The sequence below is a fragment of the Giraffa tippelskirchi genome, chromosome 7 (assembly GCF_054371585.1).
Source record: "Giraffa tippelskirchi isolate mGirTip1 chromosome 7, T2T-mGirTip1v1.2.pri, whole genome shotgun sequence".
Taxonomy (NCBI): Eukaryota; Metazoa; Chordata; class Mammalia; order Artiodactyla; family Giraffidae; genus Giraffa; species Giraffa tippelskirchi.
Genome location: NC_137281.1, coordinates 56,884,677 through 56,897,315, shown reverse-complemented (window position 1 = coordinate 56,897,315; position 12,639 = coordinate 56,884,677). Strand labels below are relative to the sequence as shown.

The 12,639-nt window shown below is 35.8% G+C and overlaps 1 protein-coding gene across 11 annotated transcripts in view; it reads left to right on the top strand.

The window, feature by feature from the left end:
* CNTNAP4 (contactin associated protein family member 4) overlaps positions 1–5,684 on the top strand; it is a 269,244-nt gene extending 263,560 nt beyond the window's left edge. For 9 of the 11 annotated variants that reach the window (XM_081508575.1, XM_081508577.1, XM_081508578.1 and 6 more), the window contains one exon: positions 1,680–4,062. In XM_081508575.1, the coding sequence (XP_081364701.1) occupies positions 1,680–1,873 (194 nt within the window). In that variant the 3' untranslated portion in view covers positions 1,874–4,062. Of the gene's footprint in view, positions 1–1,679; positions 4,063–5,398 lie in introns of those variants that run through there. The other 2 variants (XM_081508573.1, XM_081508581.1) reach the window with 1 other exon arrangement.
* The last annotated feature ends 6,955 nt before the right edge of the window (positions 5,685–12,639 follow it).

Sequence of the window (12,639 nt, the reverse complement as noted above, 5' to 3'; positions counted from 1 at the left end):
TGCTGTTTCCGTTGTACTTATTTTCATCTGAAAACACTACGTTAACACCTCCACTGATTTCAGCAGAAGAGCCTAAGTATGAGGAACTCTCAAACTCGTGACAGACAACAGTTTTCCAAATTCTACTTTTCATTTGAAAACTTGGCTTTGATCATTGGCATCCTACACTGTCAGTTGTTTATCTTGAAGTGACAGGTTTACTTTATTGTAGAGAAAATTTCTGCCAGATATCCAAGTTAAAACAACCACAGTTTATCTGTCAGTCGTTCTTTCCAATAAAAACAGTGTTCTTTACAGGAAGAAGCAACTAGTTCAGCTCACAACTCAACTGAAATGTTCATGCTGGCCTTCTTCTGGAGACAATCATCATACTTCAGTCTGCACTAGAAGTATCAGTACTTTACAAATACTTTCCATTTCATCACACAAAATGTTAGAAAGTCTTACGGCCAAAGGTCACAATTTGACAAAATGTATAATTTTTAGTGCTTCATCAAGGACATTCTTAAATGAAGCTGGCAGTGCAGTGCCCGCTTACTTTATGAATTCAGTGACCACTTGCAAAGTTTGGTGACCTTGCCTTAGTTCGTATTAAGGAACCAGGAACTTTACCTAACCTTGCTTTGTTCTCTCAGTGGACATGTCAACACGGTGAAAAAGGCATCTTAGAGTTATTACGAATAGCTTTGACCCTATGGGCCTCCTCAAAGCGTTCCAGGAACCATCAAGGATTCAGAGATCTCACTTTGAAGATAACTGACTTAACGTAATGCCAGAATTGGTAACCATTTAGCACAGCTAACCACTGTGATATTTAAATCTTTTATTTACAATCAGATGTCTCAAAAAATCAATATTCTTCATATAGATATCACCTCATGTATGTATCAGGATCGATATATTTCATAGTAAGGATTATTCATATAAAACTTGTTCTTGCTATTTAGGGATATAACAAATTATTGATAATCAATCTCATTAAAATGTTAACATTTAAGGGGATAAATTAGGAGATTGGGATCAACATATACACACTACTATATGTAAAATAGATAACCAACAAGGACCTATTGTATAGCACAGTGACTTGACTCAATATTTTGTCATAATCTATAAAGGAAAAGAATTTGAAAAATAATAGATAAACATGCATGTGTATATATACATATATTATACATATATATATGTATAATGGAATCATGCTGTACACCTTAAACTAACACAACATTGTAAATCAACTAAAGTTCAGTTTAAAAATGTTCACATATTTAAGTATTAAAAACACATTTGATTATTTTATGATGTTACTACTACTATATAATTTCAAAATAACTAAACTTGTCTAGGTATTAATATGAGGTGACCCCATGGACTTAGAGACATGTAGGTAATATGTTATTAAAAAGTGTATATACAAATACACTAAATAATCCAGTATACATTCAGAATAAATGAAGGTGAGCCCATAAGACTGACAGAACTCAGAAGTAAACTCAATGTATTTTGATACTACTTGATCCAGAAATGCCTAAGGTTTTTGGTTTTTCCAACTTATGTATACTAAATGCTTGATTTTGGTAGAAAATAATTTTATTATGACTTCTTAAACAATGAAGCCTATACAGTTTCTATTTGGACAATGGTTCTGATTTTGTGTTTCTTTTCTCTTCTCTCACTAGGTTTGATAGCTGTTGTGATCTTTATCTTGCTGTGCATCACTGCTATAGCTGTCCGCATTTATCAGCAGAAAAGGTTATACAAAAGAAATGAGGCAAAAAGGTCAGAGAACGCAGACAATGCTGAGGCTGTTTTGAAAAGTGAGCTAAATATACAAAATGCAGTTGGTGAAAATCAGAAAGAGTACTTCTTCTGATTGGCAGAGATGATTTACTGTATAATTACAATAGCCTGATTTAATAGCCAGGGGCTCTCAAAGAACAAAAAACAAGTTCTTACACTGAATGTACAGGCAATGGATTTGCAGCACTGCCATGTTGCCACGTCCAGACTCGAGATGGCTCCAGGAGGCCTCATCCATTGACTTATTTCCCATTGCGGTCATTCTGTATAACAAGGATTAGATATTGCTGTTAATTTCCAGCAGTTCTGATACAATCTAAAGCAGAAGTTTAACTCACTTGAGAACTACAGCTTTTCAGTGTGAAAACTGTAGCACTGGCCTCTCAACCACGGGCTACCTAAGTTGTGTGAGAGGTGAAAATCAAAATTGGACTATAATGACCTTGCTTTATTTGAGAACATATGCTGTGTTTGCTTTGGTGTCCCCATGGTGTTATTCATAGACCTGGAAATGCTTCTAAGATCCTGTTTGGCTGGTGTTTGCATCTTCAGTGGCCAAAAGTATATAAACCCCTTTGCCTTTCTCTGTATTGCATTCAATACAATTTATCAATAGTCTGGAAAAAAGTTTTTGTTTTCATTGGTTTGTTTGTATTGCTCTTTTTCGATTTGACTGTTTTTAATGATTTTGAAAACATTAGGTTTTGTGTGTCAGGCTCCAGCTCTTAACATAAAATTTGTATGTAACAAGACTCAGAAAGTGCATTGGTCATCAGTATGTGATGTCTTGCCTTTAAAACTTTTCTGTTTAATTTGTTATCATGGTTTGGTATTGGTAGTAGTTAAGAACCTAGTTAATGCCCATTTCCCAAAGAATGTGAAATGTTTGCAAGTAAACTTGTTGATAAAACACACACACACACACACAATTCTTACCACTGCAAATAATTATTTTTATTTACAACTGTAATATCTCAAACGAAATATACTTCTGAGAATATTTTCCCCAGATCCTATGTAAATTTTCTTTATAGGTTTATTTTCTGTTTTTCTTAAGTATATCACCCACTTTTCTTTGATCTCTATTCACTATATGCCATGGAGCATCTTCTTATGTATTAGAAAAAAGAGACAATTTGACATGTAAGATCCATTCTTCATTCTAAATTATATCCCCCACTTTAGGCATATATTTAGCTATGTACCGATCTCCAGGGCATACTTTTTGGAATATAGGCTTCAGTCATGCCCCCTTTTTTGCAAAACCAGTAGAGTTATTAAAGTGTATTCCTTCTAAGGGGTGATGGCACATTATATGTCATATTCTAAGTCTATCATTTCAGTTACTTCTCATTTATGATGATGGGGTAAATTTCTCAAAAAGAACCAAAAATCAATATAACTTACTAACTAGTACATTCTGATTAGGAGATATATACATGCCTGAAATTCAAATAATTATCAATCACTTTATGAAACTGTTGCTGTAATTACCTTTGAGGCCATGTGAATAAGATGCTTTCATGTAGCTATCTTTGAATTTCACAAGCCAATTATATAGCAAAGGCACTTTGACATTTATACTCATACTTTACAGGTGTCTGCCAAAGAAAAAATAGATGCTTTAGTTTGTCCACACCAGAACAATTTGGAAATATGTAAAGTGAACATTTTTTTCCTTATTTTCCCTCTTAACTCTCCTTATAAAAGCTGCCTGTCCTTTCTCATAGCACTGTGTTCATTTCGATGTTTCTGTCAATGCTTGACTAAATCTTAAGGATATGAATTAACCATGGTTTATGAAAGACCTATATGGGTACATGGCATTTTTTTTTTTTCTTTGAAGTCCTGTGGTAGCTGCCAAGGGGTTGAACACCAAAATGGTAGTTTTCATTTGATGCAAAGCTGAATACAATCGTAACAGCCCTGAACCTTTTACACGTGTTCTGGTTATTTAGTAGCAGTAATTAACCTGGTTGGGAGCTGGAAGGTAGACAGGCTTATAGACAGTGAAGCCTCACAGTACTTTGTGGTCTGCACTGCTAGGAACTTTAACATTATGGCATCAAAACGCACTGATATATCATATGCCATGACTTTCATTCCCTGGTTTGTAATCTGTTCCTTCTTTATTCTTAATAAAATGCATTTTTGAAGTAAAATGCAGAATATATTTTGAGATGTTGTATAAAAGTTTCAAATGAGGGAATTATACTGGATTTTTTTTCTCAACACAGTAAAAAGATGTAGATGTATGCCTTCTTTACTGGTGTTTGTGACTTTTTTAAACTTTTTGGTAAACCCCATGATTATTATGAATTGTTAACAAAAGTTGCATTTATAATGTTTTTCCTTTAACTAGACTCAGAAATGAAAGAAAATATACAAAAATGTTTCCTGATTGTAACAAAGAATTTGAACTAGATTTTACATTTTGCCAGAGAACAACAATTTGACTGTTAGCAGTTGTTTGCTGAAAGGCTACTTTATGTTTAAATTGGGTGATGTCCTTTTACTTCTGCAGAGAACTTGGCCAATGAACTCTATATATATGCATAGGATCATATGTAAGAATATAGCACACTCTGCTGAAATATAAAAGTTTAAAATTTCTTTATTAGTTATTTCAAGTGACACAAATGAAAACAATATGTAATTAACATTCTCTTTTGAGAAGACCAAATTTCTCAAATCTCATTAAATTCAAATATGAAATAAAACGGACTTAGCATGGCACATGAAATGAGGGTCACGCTTGGGAAATGACATCTTGATTTCGTAGAAACTATATCCGCTCTAGGAAATAGTTCCAGTTTTAAAAATCTTTTCCCTAGTGTTGCTCTTTAAAGCAAATTTAATAAATTCTTTAGACAGTAAGTTAAAGACAATAACCAGAAGAAGAAGAACCCAGACAACAACCAGACAGAAGTTAAGCATTCCAGATTATCTCTCATCAGATGGTATTATCCTTCATCTATAAAAAAATAATCCTTGAAACAGAGTCCATCATGCAACTGGTGATCACTGGTATATTATTTAGTGTGAACAGCTCAGTTTTACAGATGAAAGGTCTGAGATGCATATATATGAGTTTATATGGTTATATTCCCAAGGGGACATATATTAATAGCACTGTGTAAGTGGTGAGGCTGTGACAAGAATTTCATTTTCGCTATACACTTTGCTGATCATTAGTGCCTTCAAGATCTGAAGTTTTGACAGTTATTTAGTGGTATAGAAAATTTGAAGAATCTTGGTTTCCTTTTTGTCCAAAATGACCTATTGTTCTAGATCTTTTCCATATCCTTTTAAAATGAACATAAACCTTTGTTTGGTAGGTCACTGCCATTGATAGATTTGGTTTTCTTTAAAAAAGTATTTATTAAGTTTACGGTTCTTGACCTAGGAGAGATATTTTAACTGAAACATAGGTAGCCTTTATGAAATAGCCAATATGAATTGGATCTGACTGAGTCATTTCAAATGTTTTCCATATGGTAGAAGGTGACACATCTCATTAAAACATGTTTTGTTGATTGATTTCCCAATCCACATGTCAACTAAATGATTAATCTAACTAAATAATATAATTTTACAGATGAATTTAATAAGTCCTGCTCCTCTTCTACTATTCCGAAGTTCAGATAATGGAGAGTGGCAACAGGGAAGAAAAAATTCAGCAGCTGACTGTGTGTTTGGAATGTATGTGAGTGAGCACATGCATGTGTACAAGGAAGACTATGAGGAGCAAGAAAATATGAACAGTTTGCACATAATGTGGTAAGAGAGTTGGACTTCTGGTGTGTCAGTAACTTCCCCGGAGTGTGGTTTTGAAGATTGGAAAATGCAAATAAAGTGGGATGGAAAACCATCTGACCCACCATTGTAACGGCTTTTCTGGGGAAATCATTTTTTATTATTTTCCCTATTTATAGTATTATATTTAAATTTTATTTTAAGATACATGCATATATTTTAAATCTCAAGTAGTACAAGGTATCTTACAAGGGAAAATAGCCCTGCACTGCCATATCCCCTGCTGTATCATGTTCAGCTCCTTTAGCAGTCACTTTAGCTCTCTCCATGTTTCTTAATTACATTCCTAACAGGCTAAGTTCTCTGGGAAAGCAAACTCTTGAGGCAGAGATTGTCATGAAGGAAATTTACTAGGGAGTAATGTAGAGGTCAACATCTGAGAAAAGACACAGAGCTGGGTGGATGGAGAGGTTGGTGCCATCACAACAAACTCCGCCCACCCTGTGAATATGGTCCTGAATTGGGGAGCGGGTGGGGCATTATAACTCCCGTGCTTATCAGCACTGAAATTTGAATTTCACGTGATTTCCACTCCAGCGTCATCAAATGTTTCTGTTTTGATTCCCGCCCCTCACAATCATTTAAAGGTGTATTAACTATTCTTGTCTGACAGGCCTTACAAACACAGGCAGTGAGTTGCATTTGGCCTGCTGTAGTTTGCTGATTCCTGCTTTCATTGGGCAGTGGTAAATAAGTATATTTGCCTGCAAGGCAGGAGATGTGGGTTCAATCCCTGGGTCAGGAAAGTCCCCTGGAGAAGGAAATGGCTACCCACTCCAGTATTCTTGCCTGGAAAATCTCATGGACAGAGGAGCTTGGTGGGCTACACCCATGCAGTTGCAAAAGTCGGGCATGACTTAGTGATTAAACTACCACCACCACCATCAGCCAGGCATTGGGTATTGACTGCTTGATGACCAGGGCATCAACTTGGACAAACAGCTCTCTTCAGCTTAGGTAGTTCATGAAGAAGAAGGATAGACCTCTGATGAATCTGTTTCTGTTTTGCTACCACACCCCCATTTACTGTATTTTTCTTCATCCAACTAGCTAGATATCCTTTACTCCAGATCCTTTTTGGTTGAACTTTCCTAGAGAGGAAACTGTATTCAGTTATCCTTTATGCTTCTCTGTGTAAAATGACCTGAGGCCAGGTCACCGTCTGTCCCCATATTTCCTGAGTTAGATATAGAATGTCTGGTCCATTTATTTGCATAAATTTGTCTTGCTTTCCTTCTATAAAAGCAGCGCAATTAATGAATCTAGCCAGAGTGAACCCTAGGTTCCTTCCTTGGCTGTGACTTCCTGCCCCTCCTCTTGAGAAAAGATTGGAAATTCTCAAAACTTGACTTGCTCAGTGTTTTCATATGGAAAATCAGGAGCTCTAATGAATTTTTTCTAAAGTCATTAAATTAATAATATCTATTTTATCAAGCCAAGACCAGTTCTTGTTATAATTCCTTGTGTCACACCAGACTAATTTGTGTTTGCTCATAATAAAATAACTTTCCTTTTCCATGTGCTGATACCAGACATGGTTTCAGGCTCATTGAACTAACACATCTGCTTTCAAACTGTTTGTGTGAGAAACTTTCTGATAAATTATATTTCTGTGAAAATTCATCTTTCTCTATATTTTCTAAAGGAGCAAATTAATTTTTAAAATGAGCAGTCAAATGACCTGTTCTTCCAAAGTACATGTGAAAAGAATATGGTTACAAATGACAATGATGATCAAGAGACTCTTTGCACAAATATTTTTTCATTTGCTTAAGATACCTGACAAACTTTTCTTAGTAGAAAATCTGTAGCATCAAATAAATTTTGGGAAAATGACATCTTATGGAATAGGGCTGTAATTCTATGAAGAATAAACCAAACATAACAAAGCAGTACATTTTATCATTCCAAAAACAATCAGAAATTAAACCTGACCAAACTAATTTAAACATAGATGACTTCTACTCAGAACTATAGTGGTGATAATTCTCATGCTAGTTTCTGAATGGTTTCACATATCCACACATCCTTCTTCTACCTGTAATTTATATAAGAAAAAGAAAATTCCTCATCTTTCCTGATGACTTTCATAGTGAAATTTAGTACACCTTACCATATTTGAAATTTCATGATGTTCGAAACTGACATGGTGATAAAATACCTCTAAAATTTTTGTTGAGCAGTTTCCACTTTTCTGTTGGCTTTGGTCATGAAATTGACTCACAGCACCGTGAGATCAAGAGATGTGTCTTCCTGGCTTTCACATTCAGTCAGTCCCACCACCAACACAGGCCTTAATTAACAGCCACCCAGTAGAGTTAACTGAATAAATAAGTAAGTAATGACTAAAGTTAAGTAAATAATGACTGAGCACTGGCTGCTTTCTAAATATGTATAATTGACATAATTGAAGGGTCAATTTCTTACCCCATAAGAAAGCAAGGCTGCTGCAAAGATAAATAATTATCTTTACCTGTAAACCCTGAACTCCACTAGTAATGTTTAAATGCAGCCTTGATTATTGGCAAAACAGATTAATCCATCCCTCAAGCCACTGTACTTTTCAATAAAATATCTTTAATCAGCATCTTAGTTAATATTACTTTACTAAAATCAATCTTTTACTGTCTTGCAAACAAACCCACAAACAAAACAAAAAGACAAATATGTGTGCTGAAAACTTCATCCTCTACTAGTTGGAATTCTTACATTGTCTAGTCCTTGTATCTCTGATTTGCTCTTAATGAAGCACACTAGCCTCCAGCCCACTTTTTCACATGTTATAAAGAGTGCTGCCACAATCTGTCATTTACTTCTGTCTGTTCAGTATTATTCATGCTGTCATGTAAAATTGAAAGCTAGTTTCTCAACAGTTATCTGAACTACTAATATTAATATAACTTTCTTTTTGTTGCATTTGTGGAAGATGCATACAATATGTGCTCACAATTATACAATATAGGCTTGCTGTTATGAGCATTTGGATTAAGTTTTGTTTTTTTTTTTTTAATGGCTATGTTTTGAGCATCATAGATTACACAGTGTGTTTAAATTGAAAGAAAATGAGGATTTTCAATATTGTAATTTGAAAGGTGAATTATATTTTCTAATATAGTCTTCTGTTTGGTTTGAAAATGGTTTCACTTGAAGTCCAAGTGGAAGGGGTGGGGGCGGGGGAGAACAAGCAAACACCTACTCCTTGGTTGGACTGGATGCTTCCACTTGCCTCAGCGCACTGGCTGGATGGCAGCAGCTCTATTGTGCTTACAGAGGCATCAGCATGGCTCCATTTCTCAGTGACTTTGGCATGTAGGGTGATTGAGGGTGATGGCTTTCTCTTACTTGATTAAAATGGGTAGAAACATAGTCCTCTAGTTATTTTTTATGCAACTTGCTAACTATTGTTTTTCTTTTTAAATGGACATTTACTACCTATTTAGAGCAATAAAATACCTCAAAGCAAACATTAAGCAAAATGTAGCTTATCTATCACATGCCCAACTCCTCCTGATAGTATTAACCATGAATGCAGTGTCCATTACATGGTAAAGTCTACATTTTTACAAGTAGCTTTATAGATTCATTTTGTGATCACTAATAAACCTATTTCCAAAATATCCAATTAAGAAAGACCTTAATGAAAGCCAATTACTCAATGCCCTAAATTTGCTCAATTTTATATTTGAGGTACTGAAATGTGTTTTAAATGAGTAACATTATATACATTAGTGCTAAAAATGGCACCCTCGCTCAATACCAATTTACCCACAGTAACACTTACAGGCAATTAACATTTCATTTTGTATGCTGCATTCATCAGTAATGTGCTTTTACTTATTGTAATGCTGAAAGAGTATAATTACATTTATAGTAAATGCCTTTTATTACTAATCAAGCTGGACTTTCGCTCATTGACAGACCTGGCACTTTGTATGGGGGTGATGTGCCCGTTCATGCACCAGTAGCAACTTTCAGAAGAATAAGCTGAAATGTGTACCAGGAGGGAAAATTAAATGTCTTGGTTGCATTTTGGGTTTAATTTGGAAACAGTGCAAGAAAGGATGGGTCTATATGAGAATGCTAGGTCTCTGTCCTTTATAAAAAAAATTTTTGTTTGAAACAATTTGAGAATTCCAGGAAAGCTGTAAAACTGGGACAGAAAGGAAAGCATTTTCCCTTCCTTCAGCTTCCCTAATATTAACAACTTACACAGTCAGACTTCAGTGATAAAAACCAGGAAATTAACATTGAATATTAGCCTACAGATTCTTTTGCAACTTCCTCTAATTTTCCCCCTATTATATCTTATTTTTGCTCCAGGATCTAGTCCAGGATCCCTGACTGCACGTAGCTGCTGTGTCTCTTTAATGCCCTTCCACCTGGGATGGCTCCTTAGTCTGCTCTTAATCTTTCATGACAGTGATGCTTCTGATTTCTTACAACAACTGATCATTTTATAGATATCACTCAATTTTGGTTTTCCTGATTTTTCTCCTGATGAAATAGAACATATGCATTTTTTGGCACGGAAATCACAGAAGCAATGTTGTGTCCTGCTTAGTTCATAGTATAATGGAGTACATGATGTCAGTATGTCTTATTACTTGTGATATGGACCCTGGATTCTTGGTGCATGTAACTTTTGAGAAACTTTTGAGTTTCTCCTTTGCAAAGTTACTTTTAGCCAAGGCTGATTTCTCCTTAAACTTTCACCCACTGATTTCAGCATCCATTTCCTCATCTTGCCTCCTACTGTTATTACTGTGAAGTCTGCCTCATGGTGCTTTGTATTTCCTTCATTCCTTCCACATTTATTAACTTAGATTTTTCCCTAAGGAAGAGCTGCCATTCCCCACCATTTAAGTATTTAATTATTCATTGACGTTAGTTATGTTTTACACATGCTTGTTTGTTTTATTCAATGGATCACAATCCAGTCCCATAACTATTTTTGTTACTCAGATTGTTCCTTATTTGGCCTCCTTGGTGGTGGCCTCCAGGTGAGGCTTATAGATGGTCACAGAGGATCATATGATCAAATAACTGTTACATATGAAATAGATAATCAACAAGGACTAACTGTGTAGCACAGGGAAGTGTTGCTCAATATTTTGTAATAACCTATAAGGGAAAAGAATTTGAAAATAAGGGTGTGTGTGTATATATATCTGAATCATGTTGCTGTACACCTGAAACTAACACAACATTCTAAGTGAATTATACTTCAATTTTTAAAAAGTAAATACACAAACAACCAGTTGAAAGTGAAGGAAAAAAATTAGCTGTATTTTTAAGAAATAAAGTATTGACCCTGGTATTTAATGAATCCCAAATACTTCTCTATATTGCTAGCAGAAAATGCCTAATGGATAACAATAAATAACCATAGTTTTCCATGTGAAACATCATTCTCTTCACACCTCAGTTTTCAGTAAAGTTCAGTTCAAGTCTGATTTCCCTTCCCCTCTTCTCTAGTTTAAGAAGAAACCTCTGACTTCTTCTTTGACTTGGCTGTTTTAAATAATCCATAGTGCTATCATCAAAGATAAAGTCGGATACTGGTTAAAATGGTAAGGACAGGGTTTAGTTAGTAATAAATATTGCAACAGGGAAAAGAGTCCAGCATTAGCTGAACTCATGTTGGATTTGTAGGAGGGTGACTGGCATCTTACAGGGAGCGGAGTGGGGCTAGGAGGGGTACGAGGGGGCTCAGTAGAGTCAGGGAAGGGAAAGTGACCAGGGTTACTCAGTATAGGTGCGACTAGGCTGGCGGCGGCCGCTTGTTGACCATTACTTTTCCTCAGGGATTGACTAGAACCAACAGTAAGCTATTTTGGCAGACTTGAGTTTTCCCAAGGTAGGCACTTTAAGGGGAGCTGGGCCATGGTAGGGATATTAGAAACTTTAAATGTTGGTTTAGGTCTTTCTAATAAGAATGACCATTATATCTACTACTGTGGGCAAGAATCCCTTAGAAGAAATGGAGTAGCCATCATGGTCAACAAAGAGTCAAAAAGGCAGTACTTGGATGCAATCTCAAAAATGATAAAATGATCTCTGTTCATTTCCAAGGCAAACCATTCAATATCACAGTAATCCAAGTCTATGCCCCAACCAGTAACGCCGAAGAAGCTGAAGTTGAACGGTTCTATGAAGACCTACAAGACCTTCTAGAACTAATACCCAAAAAAGATGTCCTTTTCATTATAGGAGACTGTAATGCAAAAGTAGGAAGTCAGGAAACACCTGGCTTAACAGGCAAATTTGGCCTTGGAATACAGAATGAAGTAGGGCAAAGGCTAATAGATTTTTGCCAAGAGAACACACTGCTCATAGCAAACACCCTCTTCCAACAACACAAGAGAAGACTCTACACATGGACATCACCAGATGGTCAACACCGAAATCAGATTGATTATATTCTTTGCAGCCAAAGATGGAGAAGCTCTATACAGTCAGCAAAAACAAGACCGGGAGCAGACTGTGGCTCAGATCATGAACTGCTTATTGCCAAATTCAGACTTTAATTGAAGAAGGTAGGGAAAACCACTAGCCATTCAGGTATGACCTAGATCAAATCCCTTATGAGTATACAGTAGAAGTGACAAATAGATTTAAGGGACTAGATCTGATAGAGTGCCTGATGAACTATGGACAGAGGTCCAGGACATTGTACAGGAGACAGGGATCACGACAATCCCCATGGAAAAGAAATGCAAAAAAGCAAAATGGCTGTCTGAGGAGGCCTTACAGATAGCTGGGAAGAGAAGAAAAGTGAAAAGCAAAGGAGAAAAGGAAAGATATTCCCATCTGAATGCTGAGTTCCAAAGAAGAGCAAGGAGAGATAAGAAAGCCTTCCTCAGTGATCAATGCAAAGAAATAGAGGAAAACAACAGATTGGGAAAGACTAGAGATCTCTTCAAGAAAATTAGAGATACCAAAGGAACATTTCATGCAAAGATAGGCTTGATAAAGGACAGAAATGGTATGGACCTAACAGAAGCAGAAGATATTAAGAAGAGG